This window comes from Panthera tigris, chromosome F3 (genome assembly GCF_018350195.1).
Source record: "Panthera tigris isolate Pti1 chromosome F3, P.tigris_Pti1_mat1.1, whole genome shotgun sequence".
In the NCBI taxonomy this organism is placed as follows: domain Eukaryota; kingdom Metazoa; phylum Chordata; class Mammalia; order Carnivora; family Felidae; genus Panthera; species Panthera tigris.
Genome location: NC_056678.1, coordinates 10,150,999 through 10,163,393, shown reverse-complemented (window position 1 = coordinate 10,163,393; position 12,395 = coordinate 10,150,999). Strand labels below are relative to the sequence as shown.

Sequence of the window (12,395 nt, the reverse complement as noted above, 5' to 3'; positions counted from 1 at the left end):
GTGAGCTCTGGAGGTCAGAGTATCGCCAGGGGACAGTCCCAAATGCCCACTCTTGGTTGTCAGAATGCCTCTGCCCCCTGTGCTCTGAAGACCACTCTGCCGGCCCAAGGGCTTACCCTCCCTCCTCAGTTACCCTGCTTCTTCCACCATTTTGTTTTTCATAACTCAAGGTGGACCTTTCCTTTAGTGTGCAGTATGGGGAGAGAATATGAATGGGAAAAAGTTCTGGCATGACTCGTAGCCCCTCCAAAACAATTAAGCATCTTTTGTTGTTCTTTAAAGAGTAAAATGAGATGACCTGTGAGGTACCGTGAGCAGGGAATGAACTTTAAGGTTATGTCAGGTTTACGGTGCGCCGTCCGCACTAGTGGTTATGGAGCTGTAAACGTAGTTAGCCCTAAAGGGCTGGGAAGTCATTGTGTGGCCATGGAACTAAGTTCCGTCGGATGCGTGTTGGCTTCAGCACCAACTGAGGCTTAGGAACTATAGCCATAAGCCTAATGAAATACCCTAAGAGTCAGGGTGCGCCGGGCTCTGAACAGTTGGGTTGTAGCCTCTGCCCAGGGGACCATCCGCTGTGTTGGGTTGGGGTTCTTTAACCATCGTGTGGCTTAACATTGGGCTCTTTCTGCTCTTTTCCAGAGTGACTTTCCCACCAGGATGTCCCTTGTGGTCTGATGTTTGTTTTCAAGCCGTCTCTCTGGGTGACTAGAAATCAGAAGCGGACTATGGAGACAAGACACAAATCCAAGAGCCAGCAGGCCCGGGACCTTCTCTGGGCACCACCTTGGAAGATTTGACCTTTGCTTTGGCAAGGGATGGGGGGGGCGGCCTTTAGGGGGGGGGGGCTGATTCCAAACTTCAGCATACATCTAACTGGTGTGAGAAACAAGATGACTACGTTGTGAGAACATTCCACGCACGGAGTGTCTCATCCACTGAGTTCATCCTGCCTGATGTTTTTCCTTAGCCAAACCGGGATTCCTTTTCCAATTCTTAAAGGGAGTTAGCTCTGGACCACCGATCCCTGGAAAATGCCTCCGCCTACGGTATGTTCTTCTATACTTCCTGTGCTGTGCTTAGAGACAGAAGAACTTATTACTACCATTAGAAGAAGGCCTGATACTGACAACAGAAGATAGCTTTAGGCAAAGTATACCTGTTACCCCCGTCTCCCAGTCACTAGTCAGTGACTATTGTCACGCTAAAATCAGAGGGCCTTTGGTGAGCTCAGTGACAGTGACCTGCTGGACGATCACAGAAATGACTTCAACTTGCCGTTTCGAATGACATGCCTTGAGTGGCTGCAACAAAACAAAAGAGTATACGTTTTTGAAGAGCTGTGCAAGTGGTATTTCTTTCTCCACTCTGAGAACATAAACTGCTTTTTCTCCTTCTGCTGTGCACAGTGACATCTGAGTCTCGGACATTAAGGGCTCTCCTCACCCTCCTTCTCCGGGACTTTTCACATGGCGGTGCCACCCACAGAGCCCCACCTCCCTCTGCACCCTGATTAACTTGTCATCAGGTGCCTTTTGATAAACGCTTAAAATACACACATGAAAGAGAAGGGGAAGGGGAAGAAAAAGGACAAAGCAGTAAGTAGAGAAGAATGAAAAAGAATTTAAGAGGAAAAGAATATACGATCTCATTATGTTTTGAATGTGGGCCATTTCCCCCACAGATTCCACTTGATCTTCTCTGGTTTTGTACTTCATTTCCCATGAGTTGTTTCTGCCATCCCAGCCTTGCCCTTCCAGGACACCGGAGATGGTGGAGTGTGCAACTCTTCGCCTCATCAGATTGCTGCTCTAGATGCTTTGGGAAACAAGTGATCTGGCTCTCTCAGGAAGCAACGCTTCCTATTCCCACCCTTGCCTAAATGACAGATTTTGCCTAAATCCCAAAGCTAGATATCTCTGGATGTTGTAATTTGTGTAGATTGCAAAAAAACAAAAAAAAACCCGGCCATAAATTCTTCCCTTCTCATCAAGAGGTGCGGCCTGTTTCTCTACCCCTTACATCTGGGATTGGCCATGTGATTTGATTTGGCCGGTGGCCCAAAACATATGTAACACAAGCAGAGACTTGGAAAAATTTTTGTGCATGGGGCCTGTTTTCTCCTGCTGCTCTTGGAAACCCTGCAGTTGCCACTAGGTGCACAAGCCTGGGCTGTCCTGCTGCATGATGAGAAAAAAAGGCCCGGTCCCCCTGCCACCCTGACAGCCCATCAAGTCTCAGCTGATCGCAAACACCGGCGTGAGCCAGCCGCGACCAACAGAAGAACTGCCTCGCTGAGCCCAGCCCAAGTTGCTGATTCCTGCTCAAGGCTGAGAAGTTGGTGCACCTGTTACGTGTTCCTTTCTCTTCGAGGAAAAGCTATTCTTGTCTGGATGTTCTTCATCCCTGACTCCATCTCACCTAGGTGTCTCACAGTCTCCACTTTCTTTGGCAAACGTTTGTCAAAGCTTTTCACCCCACACCCCACACCATTGTGGTGGGACACACGGTTGGGTCAAATCCCCGGAGGACAATGATGCCTGGCCTCCCAGCAGTGGTAAATTTTTTTATCTTTGAATCCCCGGGCAACCTACGAAGGTTTCTTCTTCAGCAACTCCTTGGTCTTCTCCAGAGCCATCTGATTGGAGCTGGGCCCTATTCTCAGAGTACCATTCCACTGGTATCCATTTACTTCGTGACGTGTCCAAAACAGTCCTGCGTGTGCAGTGAAATAAAGAAGTGGCTGGTGGTGAGGGTCAGAGGATGAGTTGATATCACTGCTTGGAGGAGAACTGGCCCACCAAGCGACTTTGCAGTGGCTTCGGCCTGTCTGAGAGGAACCAGGGACGGTTCAGCCCAGCGCTGGCACTTCCAAGGGTGGGGGACACAAGCCATAACCCTGGTGCTGAGTTTTAGACTTGCTGGTGTGTCCCTGGCCTCTAAGAGCCTAGGTCTAGTCTGTTTGTTTTGGCCCCAGTTCAGACGGAGAAGATGATTAAACATCATCATTTCTTAGTCACCAGCTTTGGATTTCAACTTGCTCAGGCAATTCTAGAGAATATTGGGTAGCTGTAGTAGCTATTATCTCTTTATACTGAGCACTGTGTCAGGCTTCTCTCCACCAAAGAGCCCCATAGCACCAGCTGCAGAGACCAAACATATTGCTTTTGTTAGCCGAGGGCATGTATGATTTTGGTGAAGGTTAGGGGAGTCGTGGAAAAGCATTATTAAAATTGGAAACCTGCAGTTCCAAAGACAAAACTACAGACAGACAACACAATAAAAAACACAAAGATGACAGGCTACTGAAATAACCTGGGGAGATAGGACCAGGTTGTCCCCTGTAGGGCTGCATAAATCACTGAAATTTCCAGGCCTTCGGCCAGGAGAGAACACCTGTTTCTGGGTATGGGGACGCAGACTGGGTTGACTGCACAAGTGAAAGTAAAGCTGGCCATCCTCGGCACCCCGGCTTTTCTCAGTGGGTCCTTTTGTTTCTTCCCTGAATAGTGTTTCCCACGTAGGATGGACTTAATGCGTATTAGCTTCCTTCCTAGGTTCCATTGGGTACAAAATAAGTCTTGTGGAAGACATGGTCTCTGTCCACTGGGACCCTGCAATTGAACAGGGGAAATAAGACATGCCCAAGAAAGAATTAGGAGATTTTATGCATATAATGTGAAATATTGCTATGGATAAATTATAACAAACCCAGAGAATTAAAGTTTTTAAATTTAAATGGGTATATTTTGATATTTAAATGTTGTGTGTGTGTGTGTGTGTGTCCATCCATTGTATTTAAAGATATGCTCAGTGTCCTGAAAAGCCAGTGTTAAAAAAGTCTGACTGCAAGAGGTGAATTCGGATGGGGGAGGGGGGAGTACAAGGCCCAGGGCCCAGTGGGTTGACGGAGGAGCTGCTGTGTTTGCCTGTGAGTCACAGCTGAGTCAGGGCTGTGTTGGATAAGGGGGCGTGGATGCAGGTGGCAGGAGGTATCCCCCAGGACTGCTTCTTTAGGTCCTGCGTAGACTCACCAGGAAGCCCGGGACACTTTGGTGGCCCCGGTGGTACATGTCAGCTGTCCCGCCCAGGCGTGCTCCCGGGGGAGCTCTGCGTCTACTTATCCAGGGGCTCCATTCCGCAGCCGTGAGTGTTGCTGGCCACCGTCACCCGTCACCCTCACGGAGCAAGTCTGGCGGAGATAATGGGCCTCTCCTCTCCCTTCCCGAGACCGTCCCTCTGCCCCTGGCACAGGACTGTGCAGAGTGGGGGTGGGAAGAGGCTGCCACTGGAGCCCGAGGCGCTCCGTGCTGAAAACAGCCACGCCGGTAAATAGTTCTAAATAGTCTGAAAGACTTCACGTAGGCAATCTGATTAGACGTCAGGCAGCCTTTTCGGGAGGCTGAAGTCACAGACACTGCTGTAATCCAGCCCCCCCTTTTCTTTGTGGCCGGAGAAACGAACCGTCACTGCCATTAGTGAAATCACAAATCTGATTTAGCCTTTAGACTCCAAGCCGTTGCTGCTGGGTCAGTGTTTCCCCAAATTGCCTAACCATAGAAATTACTTGATTGCTGTTAAACATGTAGTGTTGGGCCCTGTCTTGGAGATTTATTGGGTGGGTCTGCAGCGAGGACTTGTTCTTTTAACGTACGTTTCAGAAGAGTCCTGTGATCAGATGCGTTTGGAAAATGCTGCACTAGATCGTAACTAAGGTGCACCCCAGTCTCGAGGCCTCCTTGGGCTTTGAAATTTTTGTTTAAACATCTTGGTGGCGGGGGGGGGGTGTGTGTGTGTGTGTGTGTGTCCCTTCTACTCCCTTGGGGCTGGCAGTGGTGAAGCACCCAGCAATCTGGCTGCCACGGTGGTAACTGACTCGCCAGGGTCCAGGGGTAGGAGAACTGTCTGAGGCAGAGAGAAAGGAAAGCTAGGAGCACTCCCAAGAACCTGTTCTAGATGTTTCTAATCCTGGAAAAGTGATCTGTTGTGACAATCCCAGATCTGACAAGAATTACAGGTAATTTTCTCATTCCCTTGATGTCATTCCGAGCAAAACTTAGATCGTGAATAGAAAGGAAACAGACCATTGGGAAACGGCAAATCATTTTTTGAAGCAAATTGCCAGCCTGGCTGTGGTCAACACCCACTGCCACCTTAAGGTCCAGAGTCGGATGGATGGGCAAGAATAACAAAATCTACATTATATCCCCTTCCAACGTCAGATTTAGATGATGCTAGAATCTTGCAAGAGTTGAAATTGATTTATAGGATGTAGAGATCCAAATTCACCAAAATAGGGCCTCAGGTACTTAAAGTCCTAGAGAAAAAAAGTGCCTAGTTTTTTTTGTGTGTGTGTGTGTGTGTGTTTTGTTTTTTTTTTCCTGCCAGGATCCTACCTCCTAGTCACCTGGGAAGCTGATCCACAGAGCTTGAAGTGAGGGGCTTTTGCCACCAGAGTGGAACAGAGATAATGCTGAGCTGCTTTAAGCGGCAGCCTGAGTTTTGGCATTGCCTGAGGGAGATAAGAAGGTTAATAGTAATAGTATTTGTGTTATTTTTGTGGCGTATTACTGTTTACAGAGCACTTTCACATGCATTCTATCCTTTGATCCTTACGACACCCTCCTGCCTTGGAGGGAGGGAGGGTGGATGTCGTGACCTCATCAAACAGAATGTAAAGCCGAGGTTGAGAAAAACTAAGTGATTTGCCTATAGTCCAAAGGCTTTTAAAGTCATAGAGCCAGGCCCTCTGTCTTGGATTCTTCCCGGGCAATTCCTACAACACCTGCAGGACGGGCATCCGGCTGGTTTGCACCCGGTGCAGAGTCCTGGACCCCGTGCCCACCCACACGCCGCCGGTGGGGCAAGGCTGCGAAGCCGGCCACTGGGGCTGCCCCTCACTGCCCCGCGTCGCCCCTCAAATGTGGCTCTGCATGGAGCCAGCCTCCCTCCACGATGGTTTCTTTTTCATCAGCCATGCTGTTGGGGGTGGGGGGTGGGGGGAAAGGACGTGACAAAAAAGGCACTTGAGATTTCAGAACCCTTCCTGAAGAGGAATTTCTGAGCCAAACTAGAAATTGATCTAGACTCAGAATTCTGGGGCCTGGGGGCAACCTGCTTAGGCGTGAAGTATCTGGCACCGTCACTGTATCTCGGGGATTTTAGGTGGCACTAAGAGGGACTAGAGGTAGGAGACGATGCAGCTGTTTAGTTAGAAGTTTTGTCAGGGTTTCTCGCTGGGGCTGGACACACGCCCATGTGGTCCGGCCCCTCTCTTCTGGGAAAGCGAAAAGAGGCACGAATAACTTCGCTCTTACCTTGGCTGTAAAGGCCAAGCCACTTTATTAACGAAGGCATTAGACAGTACCCCGCGAGAGTTTTCCTTGTGGGACCGCGCAAGAGGAATCGAAGGAACGACAGGGCCGAGGGGCCCGAAATCTGTTTCATGGGAGTCACGTGCCCGGCTATTTTGTGCCTTGTCTGTGGCATCAAAACTAAACTGTTGTTGTATCGCTGTTGCCCGTGATTTTTTTTTTTTTTCGGTGTCAAACATACAAAGTGACTTTGGTTGTAATGTTTTAATCTAAATAAAGTGTTTCACCTACATTTGTTATCAAGAACTCGTAATTAATACCTATGTCTGATCGTGATCGGACGTTAAAAGACCTCAGCAGGAAAGAAAAGATCACATAGGACTGCCTCGGGTTGTTGTAAGGACTGTAACAGAGGGGTTAAGGACTGTTAACAGAAGGCCGCGGGACCGCAGGGGAGTCAAGTCCTAGCAGCAGAAGGATGTTTTCACAGACTTTCATAAGCCATGGGCTCCATAGCTTCTGTTGTCACTCTCCCTGCTCCCCACAGGCCTACATTCAGGAGGAGATAAGGGGTAGGAAAGACGGCTGGACAATGTGATGGTACCTGGCTCCTTTTCAAAGAGGGCACGAAATGGCACTTGGGGAAGGGAGGGGAAAAAAAGCTATTTGTGGGAGAAGGTTTTAAGTTCTAAAGAGATCTGAAAAATTCCAGAGATCTGAAAAATATTTTTTTTATTAAAAAACAAAAATTTTTTTTAATGTGTGTTTATTTTTGAGAGGGACAGAGCACAAGAGTGGGAGGTTGCAGAGAGAGGGAGACACAGACTCCGAAGCAGGCTCCGGGCTCCAAGCCGTCAGCACAGAGCCTGCCTGATGCGGGGCTCGAACTCACGAACCGGGAGACCATGAGCCGAGCCAAAGTCAGATGCTCAACCAACTGAGCCACCCAGGTGCCCCTAGAACTGAAAAATAATTAAGAGAAGGCCACTGAAAACCTTTGTTGGCGGAAGAAGGGATCAGTACCTCAGGGGTGTAGTAATCCTCTTATTGGCCTTCTCAAGGGAGTCTCAGATTTTAGGGTCCTGGTTGAATGGAAAACCTGTCATTTCTTGAAGCATCTGGACTCAATTCTCTCAGTAGTCAACTTAAAAACGTTCCCATGTCGGGGCGCCTGGGTGGCTCAGTCCATTGAGCATCCAACTTCGGCTCAGGTCATGATCTCACGGTTCGCGGGTTCAAACCCCACATTGGGCTCTGTGCTGACATGTCAGAGCCTGGAGCCTGCTTTGGATTCTGTGTCCCCCTCTCCCTCTGCCCCTCCCCCACTCATGTTGTGTCTCTCTGTCTCTCAAAAGTGAATACAGATTAAAAAAAAAAAAAGTTCCCAGGTAGATTTAACTTAAAGATAGACCCCAAAACAATTTAACTCTGATTATCTCCTCTGGACTTACTGCTGTTTTGTCCATTGTTTTATTTATCTTGATAGGCCAGCTTTATAAAATATTGTGTTTAGAAAAATAAAATATTGGTTTATAAAATATTTAGAATCATCCACATTTTTTTCTACACCTTTTCTTTCTGCATTTCAGACCTTCTTTAGAAATCTTTTCCCTTCTTTCTTTTTTTAAATTAATTAATTTATTTTGAGAGAGAGAGAGAGAGAGAGAAAGAGAATCCCAGACAGGCTCCGTGCTGTCAGTGTGGGGCCCATGTTGCGGGGCTCTATCTCAGGAACCTGGAGATCATGACCTGAGCTGAATCAGTTACTTAACAGACTGAGCCACTCAGGCGCCCCTCCCTTCTTTCTAAAGGAAGTTTTCTCTAGTGATGGTCTATTGGTAGGATACTCTATCAGTTTTTGTTTATCTAAGTCTTTACTTCACGTTCTTAGGAGATAATTTCACTGAGTATACAATTTTATTTATTTTTTAATATGAAATTTATTGTCAGATTGGTTTCCATACAACACCCAGTGCTCATCCCAACAGGTGCCCTCCTCAATGCCCCTCCCCCCACCCTCCCCTCCCTCCCACCCCCCATCAACCCTCAGTTTATTCTTAGTTTTTAAGAGTCTCTTATGGTTTGCCTCCTTCCCTCTCTGTAACTTTTTTCCCCCTTCCTTTTCCCCTCCCCCATGGTCTTCTGTTAAGTTTCTCAGGATCCACATAAGAGTAAAAACATACGGTATCTGTCTTTCTCTGTATGACTTATTTCACTTAGCATAACACTCTCCAGTTCCATCCATGTTGCTACAAAAGGCCATATTTCATTCTTTCTCATTGCCAGGTAGTATTCCATTGTGTATATAAACCACAATTTCTTTATTCATTCATCATTTGATGGACATTTAGGCTCTCTGACCTCAGCTACAGCAATTTCTTACTTGACACATCTCCAAAGGCAAGGGAATTAAAAGCAAAAATGAACTATTGGACCTCATGAATAAAAAGCTTCTGCACTGCAAAGGAAACGATCAACAAAACTAAAAGGCAACCAACGGAATGGGAAAAGATCTTTGCAAATGATATATCAGACAGACAAAGGGCTAGCATCCAAAATCTATAAAGAGCTCACCAAACTCCACACCCAAAAAACAAATAATCCAGTGAAGAAATGGGCAGAAGACATGAATAGACACATCTCTAAAGAAGACATCCAGATGGCCAACAGGCACATGAAAAGATGTTCAACATCACTCCTCATCAGGGAAATACAAATCAAAACCACACTGAGATACCACCTCATGACAGTCAGAGTGGCTAAAATGGACAAATCAGGAGACTATAGATGCTGGAGAGGATGTGGAGGAATGGGAACCCTCTTGCACTGTTGGTGGGAATGCAAACTGGTGCAGCCACTCTGGAAAACAGTGTGGAGGTTCCTCAAAAAATTAAAAATAGAGCTGCCCTATGACCCAGCAATAGCACTGCTAGGAATTTACCCAAGGGATACAGGAGTGCTGATGCATAGGGGCACTTGTACCCAATGTTTATGGCAGCACTCTCAACAATAGCCAAATTATGGAAAGAGCCTAAATGTCCATCAACTGATGAATGGGTACAATTTTAGATTAATAGTTATTTTCCCTCAGCACGCTGAAGATATTATTCTGTTCCCTTCTGGCTTCTATTGTCGCTTGTAAGTCAGTTACCAATCTAATTATCCTTCCTTTGTAAAGAATCTGTCTTGTCTCCCTGGCTGTTTTTAAGATTTTCTTTTTGTCTCTAACGTTCTTTGGTTTAATTAACATGGTGTTGGGGTGCCTGGCTGGCTCAGTCAGTTAAGCGTCAGACTCTTGATTTCAGTTCAGGTCATGATCCCATAGGTCGTGGGATCGAGCCCTGCCTTGGGCTTCAGGGTGACAGTGCAGACCCTGCTTGGGGTTCTCTCTCTGCCCCTCTTCAACTCTTTTTCCCAAAATAAATAAAACATAAAAAAAAAAAAACCACCCAACACATGGTGTGGATTTCTTTTTTACTTATTCAGGTTGGGATTTGTTGTGCTTCCTGAATCTGTGGATTGGATTTTCCATTAATGATGGAAATATTAACATGTCAAATATGTCTTCTCTTTAAGCCCTCTTTTGAGAATTCCAATTCAATGTCTGTTAGACCTTTTCATTCTATCCTCCATATTGCTTAATCTATCTTTTGTATTTTTCATCTCTTTGTCTATCTGTGCTGTATTTTATGTAATTTCTTCAGATTGATCTTATATAGTTCACTACTTTTCAGTTGGCTCTGATCTTCTCTGTTTTAATTTTAATTAATACATTTTTCTTTTTTTTTAAGTTTATTTATTTTGAGAGACAGAGAGAGAGAGAGAGAGAACAGGTGGGGGAGGGCCAGCGAGAGAGGGAGAGAGAGAATCCCAAGCAGGCTCTGCACTATCAACATGGAGCCCGACACGGGGCTCGATCCCACAAACTGTGAGATCATGACCTGAGCTGAAATCAAGAGTCAGATGCTGAACCAACTGAGCCACCCAGGTGCCCCTAAATTTTGCATTTCTAAAAGCTTAGTTCTTTTTCAAATTTGCATAGCCATCGTTGGCACTGTCTTGCTCCTTATTCTTGTAGACAATTCTTAGATCTAATTTTATACCTTATACCCAGTAACTCTATCTTCAGTCTTTATAGGTCTCTTTTTGAGGTTTGTGACTTCTGCTAACGCTCACTTATGAGTGTTATCATGTTTGGTAGAATGCCATGGTGCATTGGTGCCAGTCGAGAAAGACCTTTCTTGCTCCTTGCCTGCCCTCCCTCTCTCCATAATGACTCTACATACACACAGTAACTGTGAAGGGTCCAAGAGAAATGGGTAATTGAGTGAAGAGGGAATGAAGTGCTAAGAGGGATAAATCTAGAAGGTACATGCATTTCTCTTTTTTTTTTTTTAATTTTTTTTTTAACGTTTTATTTATTTTCGAGACAGAGAGAGACAGAGCATGAACGGGGGAGGGGCAGAGAGAGAGGGAGACACAGAATCGGAAGCAGGCTCCAGGCTCTGAGCCATCAGCCCAGAGCCCGACGCGGGGCTCGAACTCACGGACCGCGAGATCGTGACCTGAGCTGAAGTCGGCCGCTTAACCGACGGAGCCACCCAGGCGCCCCCATGCATTTCTCTTTAATGCAAGCTTCTACACTAAAATGAGCCTAAGATAAAAGAGAGCAAGAAGCTTTAACTTTACATATTGTTAGTAGTTCGATCACTCTAAAAGAATTTCTATTTTAGTTATAGAAATAAGTCTATTTGGGGGTTAAAAGTGAACAAAAGGCCGTTTATTAGTCAAGAGCGACCAAAGTATGGATCTAGATTTTATTCAAGAAGCAAAGAAGGATTAGATCCATATGATGGATTATAATTAAGCAGTTGTGGGGGAAAATACGTTATTTTTTGTTTGCACCCTATCGATTCCCATTTGTTTAATGTAAAAGTCATATTTTTATAGACATTTAAGAAATCAAGAACTAGGTTGAGCTAGTTTTCAGAACTAGGTTCTGAGAAATCTTGACAGATACGCCCTAATAATACTCATCACACCATTAAGGTGAAAGATTTTCTGCTGAATTTGGTTTTAGGCGGTTCCTGAATGCTTATCAGGTGGTCTGAGGTGACTCACCAAGTATGGCAGGAGGTGTAGACGTCGCTTGCAAGCCTGCTCAAGAGAAGGGCAGTGAGTTAGCCTGACACGCCACCTAGCGGCTCACATCCATGGGACTACCTCTGATACTAGCTTCCCAGGATTCCAGGTATTGGTATTTCTTTTTTTTTTTTTTTTTTTAATGCTTATTTTTGACAGAGAGACAGAATGCGAGTGGGTTAGGTGCAGAGAGAGAGGGGGAGACAGAATCCGAAGCGGGGTCCAGGCTCTAAGCTGTCAGCACAGAGCCCGACACAGGGCTCGAACTCCCGAACAGTGAGATCATGACCTGAGCCCAAGTGGGACGCTCAACCCACCGAGCCACCCAGGCGCCCCTACGAGGTGTATTCTTAAAAAGCCATGTATGAATTCACTTTTGGCAAATAAAATTAAAGTTAATTAGGAGCTTGTTTGTTTGTTTTAGAAGCGATGAGTTTTTCTGTATGTTTTTCAAGTGTAGACCTTGTCACGTTGTATTTTCAGGGCAGACTTTTGTGGATACCATGTGGGGAAAATCTCATGTCACTTCCTTGGGACAAGTGGGAATGAGGCACGTGCCTCCCTTGATTTAAGGCTATGTTAAAGTGTGCTTTTTAAAACCGTTGAGTTAGAAGTCTTTTCTGAAGTCAGGTCAGACTCTGATGCTGCAGAATTATGGTGAAGCCAGTTTTTCATTAACAAGCAAAAATTATGTCATTTAAATGTGCAACCAGAGGATCTAAATACTCCATTCCCTGGCCTTTGGCTATAAAATGATGAATCAGTCTCTCTCTTTCTCCAAAAAACAAGCAGAGAAGATGCTATGGCCTTTTATATCAAAACACTTTTTAATTACAATCCTTGCTCTCAGGAGATGTTTTCCTATATTTTGTTTACATATCTTGTGCAACAGCCTGGCACCAATGTATTCTTCCCGGCTTATTTTGGTTTTTCCTGATA

The 12,395-nt window shown here is 45.7% G+C and overlaps 1 protein-coding gene across 3 annotated transcripts in view; it reads left to right on the top strand.

Moving 5' to 3' along the window:
- ILDR2 (immunoglobulin like domain containing receptor 2) overlaps positions 1 to 6,606 on the top strand; it is a 63,414-nt gene extending 56,808 nt beyond the window's left edge. For all 3 annotated transcript variants that reach the window (XM_042975807.1, XM_042975805.1, XM_042975806.1), the window contains one exon: positions 643 to 6,606. In XM_042975807.1, the coding sequence (XP_042831741.1) occupies positions 643 to 678 (36 nt within the window). In that variant the 3' untranslated portion in view covers positions 679 to 6,606. The remainder of the gene's footprint in view (positions 1 to 642) is intronic.
- Positions 6,607 to 12,395: the final 5,789 nt, after the last annotated feature.